Below are 13,177 nucleotides of genomic sequence, written 5' to 3' on the forward strand. Positions count from 1 at the left end.
GTCTTGTTTTGGCACACGGAAACTGCAATAAACTTGCACTTATTTTGCACTGTAAGCTGTCTACGTGCTCCTTGAACTCCACCAGAGACCACACAGTGCCACTACATATGTGTGTGTGCATACATTTCAGAAATATTAGGTTTTATTTTAGCTGTAAACTTTCTGATTGTTGCACTTTGTACTATAATAAATTGTTGCATTGTTGCACTTTGTACTATAATAAATTGTTGCATTGTTGCACTTTGTGTACAGTAACAAAATTCAAAGTTTATAGCAGCGGTAGCCAACCCTGGTCCTGGAATGCCACTTCTGTTTTTTTTGTCTTCCCCACATCTCTTAATTAATTGATTAAGTGTTTGGCTAAATTGGTCACAATTACTATTTTATTATTTTATTATTATTATTATTATTATTATTATTATTATTATTACATGGCAGACGCCCTTATCCAGGGCGACTTACAACATAAGTGCAAACAAAGTGCAAAAATACAGAAGTACAAGGCATCAATCATTACAAATTCAACTTAGATCAAACATAGCAATTCAAGATAATACATTTTACAAATTCCAATTTACAATTTACACAAGTACAGTAAGAGACTTCCTACATCCTGGATGGTGAAAGCTATTTGTTTCAAGTATGGAGTAATTGATGATTGAGAGATACCTACAAAACCTGCAACACTGTGGCACTCCAGGACCAGGGTTGCCTGAGTCTATACAAATGAGTTAGACTAAGTTAAAATATGTTCAGTATGGTGTTGGGGACAAATTTCAACAGACATATTCTTTGCAATTTGTATTTAGCTGGCATACCAGTTTAACTAAGCCACTCAACAACCAGACCCTGGCAACACTGCCCACGCTGCCAGCACCACGGCCCTCTCTGAACGACTGCAGCTCACGCCACACGAAAGAAGGCCACAAAGCAAGCTGCCTTGTGATCTGCAAAAAAGAAAGATCATTATCATTTAAAATGTCTAGTCTGTACCTCATGTACCACTTCTAGATTGCAGAACTAATTTGCGAATTGACAGAATTCAAATAACATTAAAAACACATTTTTATTTTTTACGTATTCTGGATTTAATTTGCAATTTTCAAACAACCATGATTATATTTCCTAAACACAACAAAGCTATTTGAGGACTTTTATATGAAATACAAAATAAAAGCTAAAGAGTAATTTATTTTAGTTAAACTGATGTTTGAAATATGAAATATTGTTAAATATTTGTGTTAATAGCTGAAAACTGTTTCGTTATCCACAATGGTGAAACGGTTGATCTTGCCAATTCAATTGTTTCTGATCCAAGGATAACAGGATTTGTGCTGAAACGGGGGAGAGCAGGTCTCTTGCCAACAATATATGTTTCTGCGTATTCGTAATAGTTTTGGCCAAAGAAGGTAATGTGAAAATTAATTTATAAACATAAAGTATGAAACCAAAGCGAGTATGTTAAATTAAAGCATTTGCGTCAAAACAATGTCATATTGAAATACTATTTGTTATTATTGTAGTGAAGGCGTAATATTTCTTATTACATTTTAATTATAATAAAGAAGTGGCTGTGTACAATCTCCTGTGTGATTTTAAAATTGTAGTTAGAAATACAGTATATCAAATGGATTATTTGTGTACCGTCGGACACATACAGCTTGCAAACCCTCCGCGCCGCTGCTGTGTCGCTTCCGCCGTCCACAACAAAAATGGCCACCGAGAGGGAGGTGGCAGACCTACTGCTCTCTCGACGCGTCGTTGTAGCGCAGATATCTGCGCAGATCTGCAGAATTCTAGCTATCCCATTGGTGGAGCAGCGCAGACCCGCACAGAGCTGTGGAAATCTGCGCTACGCGTAGGAGACCTATCATTCGTCCAGACGGAAATCTCCGAAGTGTACCGAAGCGTCGGTGTGATCTCCGGCAGAGCGGCTGTGTAAACAAGGTCAGCTTGCTGCAGTCGACTCTCACACGGAGGCGTGTTTTACGCCACAGTCTGCTAAGCCTTTTCTTTTATTTTATTTTCTTTATTTAAAACTGTGTTCAACAAAGAACGGCTACAGATCTATATCTTGCTATCAACTGTTCAGGTAAGTCAAGTCGCATTTTCCAACTTTCACATTTTCAACATCGTACGCATGTTTCCTGCATCTAACTAAGTGAATTACCTAGAAATTGGCATTATTGACTAATATTGCAAAGTACATATTAGGTTTTGTTTTGATCCAACGGTATCAACAAAATCTAAGACGGATTAAAGGACTGTTATCAATATAGTTCTTATATTCTGTAGAGATGGAGCTACTGCAGGTTATGTATGTGCAACTGCATGCATGCTAAGACTGCATACAAGCTGCATGTTCTCGTGTTAATGCGTAAAGTAATCCGAAAATACAAAGTTTAATTACTGCTAATTAATTAATTGCTAGGTGCAGTGTGCGTCACAAGGGTATAAGGATTTTGTTTATTTAGCTATCTTTTTAAAAACATGTTTTTTAATTTTAAGTCTGGACATGTTAAAGATAACAATTGATCATAGAATGGAAGCACTGAATAGGAAATGTCAGCCTTTTATCAGCCCAGGTTTTCTAATGCCTGGTATAGAGTACTTTGAGAAAGAGAGTCTTTCTTTGTTTTATCGTAGGTTCTGCCATTTTAGAAATCAGTGCACATTATTATAGCATGTAGCTTCTTTTCTTTTGACCCAATTGCAGTTGATATTAAAGCATGGTGTGTGAATGTGTATTTATACAAATCACCATTTGATAATAACAATACACAGTTGTTCATGTTTTTATAATTAGGGATATTGATCTTGTTTATGATGCATGACCAGAAAGTAGGTAATCTTTCAACCTCAATTAAGAAAGGCTTCCTGAAAACAAACCCTCATCTTAGACCTGTGTGTTAAATATAATCAGCTTCAATACGTTATGATGTATAAAATCACATGTAGCCTAATTGTATTTACTTAGGACGGTTGCTAGTCTAGGCTTTTTAATGATTTGCACAATTTGATTAGGTAAAAACATTATTTTAATATGTTGTGTCATTAGTTACCAAAGGGAGTGTATAGATCTGATAAGAACCAGAACCGTTTGATCTGTAGTGCATTGTTCATAGTGGAGGTGGCAGGTTGATAGACTAGCACTAGTATTGTGACATTTTGGACATCAGAATACTACTGCTACAATTGATGACATTTTAAGATGTCCCATGTGTTTACAGTCCTTATAATAATGAATACAACACACCTGGGATTGAAAGTACTTTAATGGAAATGGTGCTGAAAACTTTTCAGAGTCCCAAAGCACCACTAGAATTAACTGGAATGGGAACAAAAAAGGAAGACCCTCAGAGACCAGCATGTCTCGCTGCTGCTGAAGTGCATGAGACAGGTGCATGAGGGTACAGTATGTTTTGCAGCCATTATTGGAAAAGTGGTGCGATGTGCCCATTGAAGGATTGCAGCAGAAATGAATGCTCTTCTTTTGCCTTTTGCTCTGCTAGACATCCCAATAGTTTAGCCTATAATTCATGTATTTTCATTGAGTTTCTTCACACCCTTTTAACAATCAGTCCCTGCTTTGCAGTTACATTTGTAAGAGGAATTTGTTCTATGGATGATTTCCAGCCAATCTGTACAGTTTAAATTCAACTTGTATTATTATTATTGTATTATTGCCTACAGCAATAAGATTATTTTCCGAGGGAAGACGCAGTCAGATCACAGGTGTGCAATAATCATTTATTTGTGACAGAATTAATGTAAAACTAATAGAATTTGATTATATTTCTAAAACAAGTATTATTAAGCTTCTGTTGAGTTACAGAAAATAATGGATAATACCCCTATTCTCCTCTCCTCACACAGAGCAGCTGTGGTCAGTCTGGTCAGCAGCTGCCAAGCTGATGTGTCAGACTTCGTCCCCTAGGTCTTCCTCCTTCTTAGTTCTTATTTTTCTCCTTTATCTGGTTACCACTTTTATAATGTTTCCTTAACCAATCATATCACAACACCACTATAGCTTGGGCCTTGTAAGTGACAGTGAACAATGAACCTGGTTCCCCAAAACAACTTGTAATTGCTGAGCCTGCACGAATCTGACCTAAACATGGGTCTCTGTGGCACTTGGCTTAGAGCTAAGTAAGGGTAAACGATGTACACTGACCTTTATGATAAATGGTTAAGTTGAGGCCCTGCAGGCTTCTAAGGTAACTGAGGAACTAGGGCAAAGGGGAGAAATGTGCCCGGCAGCCTACAATACCAACCACCCAGCAATATTTACAGCAGAGAAAAATGCACTGCAGCTTAGTGTCTTACAGACTGTACCATTTTTTCTTTTTTTAATTCTTTCCATACTTAATGTGATATTTTATTTACTTAAAGCTAATTACATGCCATGCGTGTTTGTTTAACTACATTTTGTGTCCTAAGAGCACATGCACCTCTTTGTTTTGTTTTATAACGATATTGTGGAATAAGATACATTGTAGTTCGGATCTGAATATGAACAGCTTAACAGTAGATGTGGTGGATGTGCAGTAATTAATGATTGTAAAAAACATAGGATTAGATGCTATGGGCATCACAACTCTGTCATGGCTCTGCCAGTCACCAGACTTGGTTTTATGAAGCACAAGTCATGTGTGCTATCCTTGATCAATCCCTGGGAATGTATCCCTGTCACACTGCTTGTGACTCTCTCATGCTTCTGCTTCAGCAGGAATGGGCTGCTTCCTGCCTTCCAGAAGTCCAAGGATGACACCTCAAACTAATAATGCAGTCGCTATCATGCTAGTGCTAAAGCTGTTAGTGTTTGTTTACCTTTGTCAAGGTGTCCTTTGTGACTGACTTTGTGTACAGGTGTTTTGATTTCAAGCAGCAGGGAGTGATACATTATCTTTACTTTTTTGTTATTGCTGTGCTCTGGTAAAGCAGCCATGTGATATTTTGCTTGATCAAAACATAATTCAGTCAGTTTACCTCCACACCATCCAAAATGTAGGAAAAAAAACTAAGCTGAGTGTAGAGCAGGGCTCTCTCTGGCACTCTGGTGAAAAGTTGCAGAGTCAACGCAACCAAGCATAACGGTTGACCCCTTTAAAAGTGCTGCTTAAGGCTGTTTCAGATTCCATTGCACTCCTGTGTTTTCAAATTAGTTGTTTAGATGGAGTGTGGGTGTGCAGCAACACTGTCGTAGCACATTACTATTCTGTAAAAGAAGCCAGTGATTGAGTTTTGTGAGTATACTAGGCAATTCTGATAAACCCCCCTTGCAGGCTTCTGTTATTCAAATCTCCTCTTGTTTGCAAATATGCAATACAGGGTAACACTAAGTCAACCTCTATTGAAATTAACTGTGCTGTATTAGTAAAGTAGCAGTTAAGAACCAGAAAGATTAATTTAATTTAATTTTGTTTAATTGTCATTGCCTATTAATGAGGCTAACAGAGATGGAATTCCTGCAGTGAAGACAATACGCAAACATGGGCCCACTAATGCTGAGATCATATGAAAACTGTAAATAAACTAGAGGGCCACAGTGCTGTAGAGCCTAATCCAGTAGACAAAGGGCGCAAAGCAGGGTACCCCCTGGAAAGGATGCCAGCATATCATGGGGCAGCACACACACCCCACACTGGCATGATTGCAGGGTAATTAGAAGTAGCCAATCAACATAAGCAGCATGTCTTTGGGATGTGGCAAGAAACCAGAACACCCAGTGAAAACAAACACAACCACGGGGAGAAATGCATACTCCACAAAAGTTATATGCATAGGGTAGCCTGAAATTTGTGTTGGCTTAATAATTATAATACTGCAACTAATAATACTTTAAAGAAGGATTTTGCCAAATCAAAGAAGGCCAGGAGCCTAGTATTACTTATTTGTGTGTGTTTACCCTTCAGGAAGGTTATTAACTTGCAGAGATGATGAAAGAGTGTCTACAGTTCTTCATTGAGCCAGCCAAGAACCTCAAGACCCGCTTCAAGGTAAATAATGCTGGTTATGCTATCCATTCCTATTGCCATAATGCTGCAGTAGGGGAGTTAATAGAATCAAATGCACTGCACATTGATCCTTGTCATTTTTTTTTTTTCGAGCTTCAGGTGATGATGAAGCAGAAAAATAATGTATTTACAATATTTAAAAACTCAGACCAGACTGTTTATATAATAGCATAACCTGACAATAAATAGGACCTGGTTCTCGATCTCAAACCATGATATTTGAAAATACTATTGATGAAGGGCCAACCTTGCTCCTGGAGAACCAGAATCAGGCATGGTTTAAATGTTTTTGATCTATTTGGCAAATCAAATCTTCTCAATTCTAATTCTTCACTGTTTTAGGATGACTTATCAAACTTGCTGGATTGTTGCCTTCAAGGACTAAGATCCTATATGAACTGAGAAATGGGAATCTTGTTTACTTGTTATATAATTTTTGCTCAATCCTTTGTGGTTGTTTCCAGTGAGATGTCTGAACTCCTATTTTGGAAAAAACTTTATGAAGACTTGCTGGCTTGTTGTGATAGATCATGGTCAGGATGAAAATTAGCCTGAAGGGTCTTAACTGAAGCTTTGTGCCCAGCAAGCAGCAAACACTGATGTACTCAACGTCTAGGGATACTTTAGAAGCTTTTTTTTTTTTTTGCTTGGCTATGAAATGAATGAGCCTTTTAAGCAGATAAGGGGGGCCATCAAAACATTACATAATGAACATTGTTGATAATAAAACACAATTTAAGATCTCTTGGATTATCGGACTTGGACAAGTTCTGATGGTCCGAAGACTCCATACACTTTTTTTAATTGGATCTAAATGGATGAATTGAGTGTATTCCAAGGTGAGACGTGCAAGGCATTCTGAAAATGAGAAACGGCTAAACTCCTTTCCTTTTCACCTCCTTCCCCAGGACTCTCGGAAGAAAGCCTTGCGAAATGAGAAGAAAGAGCCTCTGGTGGAATGCCAGCTGTTCGTTATGGAGTTGGCCAGGGAGGTGAATCGAGTGTGCCAGGTAGACCTAGTACACTGCCAGCCTCCTTGCCACACGCACATGCAAGCACAATGCCCAGTCACTGCAGCCCAGCTCAGTCTCACAGCAGTTCTGTTACTGTTCACACACCAGCAGCCTTTTGGCAATTTGCCATGGAATAGAACATTAGATTAAGGTTTGCCCAATATCTTATACAGAGTTTACCAAAATTATTTAAAAATATCCCTTTAATATTTAACACTTTTCAGTTGAAGAAATGTCTTGGATAATAATGTTGAAGAGAACCACTAAAACAATGTTGAGAGCAAAATGTACTTACTCCTTTTTCTTAGAGACATTTCACCAAGGGTTCTTTGCTGATCATAGGTGCAGGTGTAGTGTTGTATTGTTATTTTAATTCAAGAAATTGCACAAAGCAGCACAGAAATAATTTGCACATATGATTTAGCATTAAACAAAGGAGAAAGGATACTAGGTACCAACCTGTTCTACTTTCTGATGACTTCTGTCTGTGGTACAGAGCTCAGACATTCTACGTCACATCTGGATGAACGAGGACATCTGGAGCCCAGAGGAGTGTCGCACCTTCATCCTGGAATGGGCTACTGTGATAGAGAGCAAGGTACAGTGCGGGACTCTACCCGACAGAAAAGCTGATTAATGTATGATCTGTGAATCTTTTGTTATTCTTTAAAGGTCACCCATAACTCAAAACATTAGGTCACTAACTTTGTAGGAGAAAAAACTAAATGTTACATTATTAAACACGGAAGAGCTCTCCTTTGGGGTAGTTACAGTAGACATAATTGTGATATGTGAAGTTATAATTTTATGTCTGAAGAGATACTAAAATGATAGAATGGAACAGACTAGTACATATAAACCAACCATTTTAAAGCTAGTTCCCCTTTCATCTGTGCTTATTTGTGTATTCTGCTACACACTTGGGTTTACGATAAGCAAAAGGCAAACAAAATCGGCTTTAGAAGAGTTTCTGTCTCAGACTACTGCAGAAAACCGTTGTGCAGATTTGATTTTGTGTTTGAATTGCAGCAGACACCGATGCAGACTGATGGCTGCTCAGAGAAATGGGACTTCAGGGGACTGGGATGGGGCGAGCAGAAGGTTGAGGCTGCCCAGAGGGTTATCCTGGACTGGACAAGAGAGCTGAAGACCAAACCAGAGGTAGAGAGAAGATGGAGGAGATGGAAGGAGCTCTCCTCTATAGTCTATCTGATATTTGAGTTCAATGTGGACCAGCTCTAATTAGTACAACTTGAGTAGTCCCTTGGTTCCTCTGCCATTGCAGCTGCAAGGGGCTGTTTTCCCTCAGCCGAGTGGATACGAGTCAGAGAAGCCCTGCAATTATGTTTGCTTTGGTTGTATACATTTTCATAGACAGCAGCTGCTGCCCTGCTTCACTTTGTGGTCAAGACTATACTGTCATCACTCCATGTACCTACAGGCAGGGTTTTTTAAATTCCTTTTTAAATGCATCTAATTTATTATGGAAAGAGGTGCTCAATGCCATTAACAGCTTGTGCCACAGTCATTCATTTGGTGCAAATTAAAAAGTAAAGCTCTCCATCAGTATCTCTATCTCTGGAGCAGTGTGTCTTTGATACTGAAAAGAATTCACTGATTCTCTCTTTCTCTCTCTATCCTATAGTGGTGGGGATGTCTGTGAATTAATACTTATTATCCCCGTCTCTGTCTTCTCCCTGTGCGCTGTGTGAGCTTATGATTAAAAGTGGCTGACTGACCCAGTTTCTTTTTTCCATTCCCTATGGCACAGTCAGTTTACAACTCTATGAGTAAGATTGGGTTAGTTACAGGAAACTCGTATGTGGTGCCACTGGGTGTATTATATAATAGATGCTCGATAGAGCAGTGTTGAAAACCACTTCATTATAAGTAGCACAATTAGCATAATGAATTGTAGTCCATGATGCAAATGAGCTCCTTTTCTGCAGTGTGGGTGTATCAGAAATAACATTGTCATTCTGTCCCTTTAGATTAGAAGGGTAGCAAATCTGGGACCAAATACACACTGAAAAATACCCAGGTCCCCAGTTATTTTCCTGGGTAATAACACATTATTTGTTTTCTTTTTTTAATGTTTTAAGTGTATCCGACATATATAAATGCTAGGTAAACCTACATTTAGTCTCTTTAGATTTGTAGACTTCAGTATAATTTTAAAGTAATGAAACATGGAACTAAAACAGGACAGTTATGCATGTTAAATGTGATTGGATTATGATTATTTCCACAATTGTACGGATTTAAAATAAAAAACTTGTATGCCTAAGATAATGATGAGGAAATTTGGATTGGATTACAGCAAAACTGTAATGAAAATGTATTTTGAAAATGTATTTTAAAAATGCATTGACACTGACATGCACAACTATAATTGTAAAGACATCTAAAAAATGTCTGGCTCAGTCACAACAAGTGGATGCAATAGGATTATAATTAAAGTTTTTATAAATAAATTTGTAATATCTTGACCCTGATCTGCCTTGTTTACTGTCCTTCAGTCTATTTCCTCCCTCACTGTCACCATATACCAGCTTAGATTTTTTGTTTTAGAGTTTTTTTTAAAAGATTTGTTTCTGTATTATTTTATTATTTTGAAACCACTTCTTTCCTGGGCTCACTACAATTTTAAAAGCAATCACCTCTGAAGATTCTCAATGCTGAGCCTTAAATAACCATCACATTGTCATTTATGTGTGTTATTTACATGCTTCCTATCTGAACTCTGTAATTCAGCTGATTGGGCGGGGGTTGTGGGGGGGGTATCCATTATGAGGCAGCCTGTGGACATCTCGGCTAGCAAAAAAACGTACTCAAAAATATAAAGTGCAGCACACATTCAGGTGCATACTGATTTTTTGAAGACATGATTGTATGTTTTCCAATGTGCATAGATTGACCTTTTCCACAAAATGCATACAGATGTTAGTAGCATAAATCCCATAAGGCATTCTTGTGTTGTGATTGTGCTCTCTTGCTCTGCCTTCCCCCCCTTTTGTTCTTGAATATAAATATGCTGTGAGGTTGTGACTGTCTCTGTGTCTGTCTCTGCAGCGCAGCGTGTGGCCGGGGGAGCAGGTGCTTCTGATGCTCGATGACCTGGAGGCGCAGTGGAAGCGCGGCCGGCTCCCCAGTCTCCTGTCCGCCATGGAGCTGCTGCTGTGGGCTGTGCTGAGAGAGGGCAAGGACAAGGTAGGGATGGGTTACAGGTTAAGGGTCAGCAGCATCAGATGTTTTCCTCCTACAATAAATCTATTTATATAAATATTACATGTCTTTTGCAGTGTGGAGTAAGCTTGGAAAAATGGAAAGCTTACCCCTGCTTGTGTTTGTGAGCTATAGTCATAATCGGTAAACTACAGTGTTGCAGGAATATACTCAGACAGAATGTGTTCTAGAATGTAAATATGACTGAAAATTCTGTTTCAGGGACTGATTCCTCAGCTCTGGCTTTCCAAGAAGCAAAGAACCCAGAAAATTGGTGAGTGGAAGAAAGTGTAAACGGGGGGAGTCACTGTCTGTATGGCCAGTAGAGCATCAAAGTCGCAGGGGGTGGGTGACGACGACGACATCAACATGTTTACAAATAATGTGATAACTTTCATTTTTTCACTGTACTAATATTTTTGTTTACAGTTACCATTATGATTTGTCTATCATTTTGATCACAGATACATTTAATGTCTGTAAAAAGTTAAAAGTTAAAACTAGCAATGTAACTGTAGCTATTTTATAGGTAAGGTTTAGTTTTGCTCTGATGTTCAGTGCTTCAGCTATAGCTAGAATAAGTGGAAAGGGAAATGGTTAAAGTTCAGTAGTTAACTTGGTCTTCATGTCATTCATGAGTCAATTGTTGTATACAAAGTTTATACAGCATTCCCATTTCTAAGAACTCTGGGGCAGCTTGAAGTGAAAGCTTTGCTCAAGTCTGCAGATTATTCATTCTGTTTTTGGAACAGAATGTGATACATTTTATACATTAAATATTCAGTAGTTTAGGTCATTCTGTTCCATGCACATATTATTTATGTAGCCTTTAAACATAATATCACAAGAATAAGAGAATAAAGGAGGGATGAGTGAAGATAGCTAACCTACTCTAAATTTGCCTCTAACGCTGGGCTTCTTGTCTACTTGTAGATGCAGCAAGATACATCCCACACTCAGGTAGGTGAAATTATACCTAATCACGGTCTTCAGATGATAAATATTTCTGTGAATTAAGCATTTATTTAATTCAAATACCTTCTTATCTTGCAGTGTGGAACTGGATCTGTGATGCATCAGGTACCCGTTTAATTTCTGTTCTATAACTAATCAATATTCTCACAGCAGCCAATGAGTGTTTGCATTCCATATTATGAATCTTGGTCATGAACCAGATTACAAAATTCCCTGTCAACACACAAGCACTGCACGAATAAAAGAGCTCAACACTGACTGTGCTACATCAATCAAGAGATAGTCTGCCACGTTTTATTATTTATTTATTAATTTATTTTTTATTTATTAGCAGATGCCCTTATCCAGGGCGACTTACAAAATATAAGCACAATACAAAGTACTAAATATAAGTGCAGTTCAAGGCACAAAACATTTCAAATTCCAATTTACATAACAGTGCAATTCAAAGCATAATACATTTTACAAATTCAGTTTACACAAGTGTATACACTATGGGGTCTTACATCCTGGGTTGTAAAAGCCGAGTGCAGACAAGATGTTAGGTCACAGTCAAGGGCCGAGGGAGAGGGGGCATAGGGGAAATCAAAATAACAATACGAGTGCTAGTAACACAAGGCAAGTTGTATGATAAAACGTTGTAAAGTGCAATCTTACAGGAGAGTAAATGACTAAATTACAAGTACTGTCTGAAAATATGTGTTTTGAGTAATCACCAGAAGGAGGTCAAGGACTCTGCTGTCTTGACTTTTTAAAGAGAAGATGGCATTTAAAATGGCTGATTTCCTCCCCAGTGGAAGTGACTCTGGATCCTGACACCGCCAACCCTGACCTGGTGCTCTCCCAGGACGATAAGAGAATGAGGTGCGGCTTCGAGAGGAAGGATCTGCCCAACTACCACCAGCGCTTCGATGGATGGTGGTGTGCGGTGGGCCTGGAAGGCTTCACGTCTGGCAGACACTACTGGGAGGCTGAGGTGGGGGAGAGGGACTGGAGGCTGGGAGTGGCCAAGGAGTCGGCCGTGAGGAAAGGTTTCAAGTCTCTTAACACCCATACTGGTTATCTGACCCTGAGGCTGGAGAGAGGCAGCGAGTTAAAGGCCCTCACTGTGCCTTTCACTCCCCTCCCTTCCAGCCTCATACCCCGCAAAGTAGGGATCTATCTTGACTATGAAGCGGGCCAGCTCTCCTTTTACAATGTGGAGGCCAGGTCTCACATTTACACTTACAATGAGACATTCACAGAGAAACTGTACCCTGTCTTTGGCACCGTGGAGGTTGTCAAAGACCTGGTGATACGGTCTGTGGGCGTCAAGGAACACTGCTTCTGCCCGGGCCAGTGTCTGTGGGGTTGAGCTGTACACCCTGGTGCAACTCACAAATCTAAAACTATATATATTACATGGAAATCTACAGATGTTGTAAAAACTGGCATGCTTTCAGACAACTGCTAATTTCGTTTCTGCTTATGAATTATTCTTCATTCTAACTCGTTAGAATCTGTAATTAGCTCATACTGTGTATTAGCCTACTATGAAAGAAAATAATGTCATGTTATTGTTGACTTGTACAATCCTAAACCTGCAATAAATATGCACTTTGTGTGATTAATAAATATAGGAAATTGAAGTCATATCCTTTTTTCCCTTATTTTTTTGTAGGTCAATTCCCCACACAATGTAGGGATATATTGCCATCTTATGTTAATAGCATTACTATAAAGTCATTTAGCTTGATCCAAGGTGACTTACAGGGTATTACAAACACTAACATGCAGTTCTACATCTGTGCATTATAAGCATAACAGTCATAATCAAAACTCCACAAATTGTAAAGTGAATACAATAAAAGAGGTATAATATCAGAAAAGTGATGAAAATAAATAAACCTAAAATATTGCTGTAATGTGGCCTTTATGTCAGCTTGATGTTATGCTATAAATGTTTTA

At 38.6% G+C, this 13,177-nt stretch overlaps 1 protein-coding gene across 2 annotated transcripts; it reads left to right on the plus strand.

Annotated features, from left to right (window-relative positions):
• The first annotated feature begins 1,887 nt into the window (after positions 1 to 1,887).
• Positions 1,888 to 12,864, plus strand: LOC136750108 (erythroid membrane-associated protein). 2 transcript variants are annotated; one of them, XM_066704904.1, is made up of 10 exons: positions 1,888 to 2,092; positions 5,916 to 5,999; positions 6,926 to 7,027; positions 7,527 to 7,628; positions 8,063 to 8,191; positions 10,103 to 10,240; positions 10,478 to 10,529; positions 11,189 to 11,215; positions 11,309 to 11,335; positions 12,025 to 12,864. In XM_066704904.1, the coding sequence occupies exons 2-10, from the start codon at positions 5,937 to 5,939 to the stop codon at positions 12,582 to 12,584; spliced, it is 1,200 nt and encodes a 399-aa protein (XP_066561001.1). In that variant the 5' UTR covers positions 1,888 to 2,092; positions 5,916 to 5,936; the 3' UTR covers positions 12,585 to 12,864. The 2 variants fall into 2 exon arrangements, with proteins under 2 accessions (XP_066561001.1, XP_066561000.1); XM_066704903.1 differs by having other exon boundaries at positions 1,891 to 2,092; positions 8,060 to 8,191.
• The last annotated feature ends 313 nt before the right edge of the window (positions 12,865 to 13,177 follow it).

Source organism: Amia ocellicauda, chromosome 5 (assembly GCF_036373705.1).
Source record: "Amia ocellicauda isolate fAmiCal2 chromosome 5, fAmiCal2.hap1, whole genome shotgun sequence".
NCBI classification, from domain to species: domain Eukaryota; kingdom Metazoa; phylum Chordata; class Actinopteri; order Amiiformes; family Amiidae; genus Amia; species Amia ocellicauda.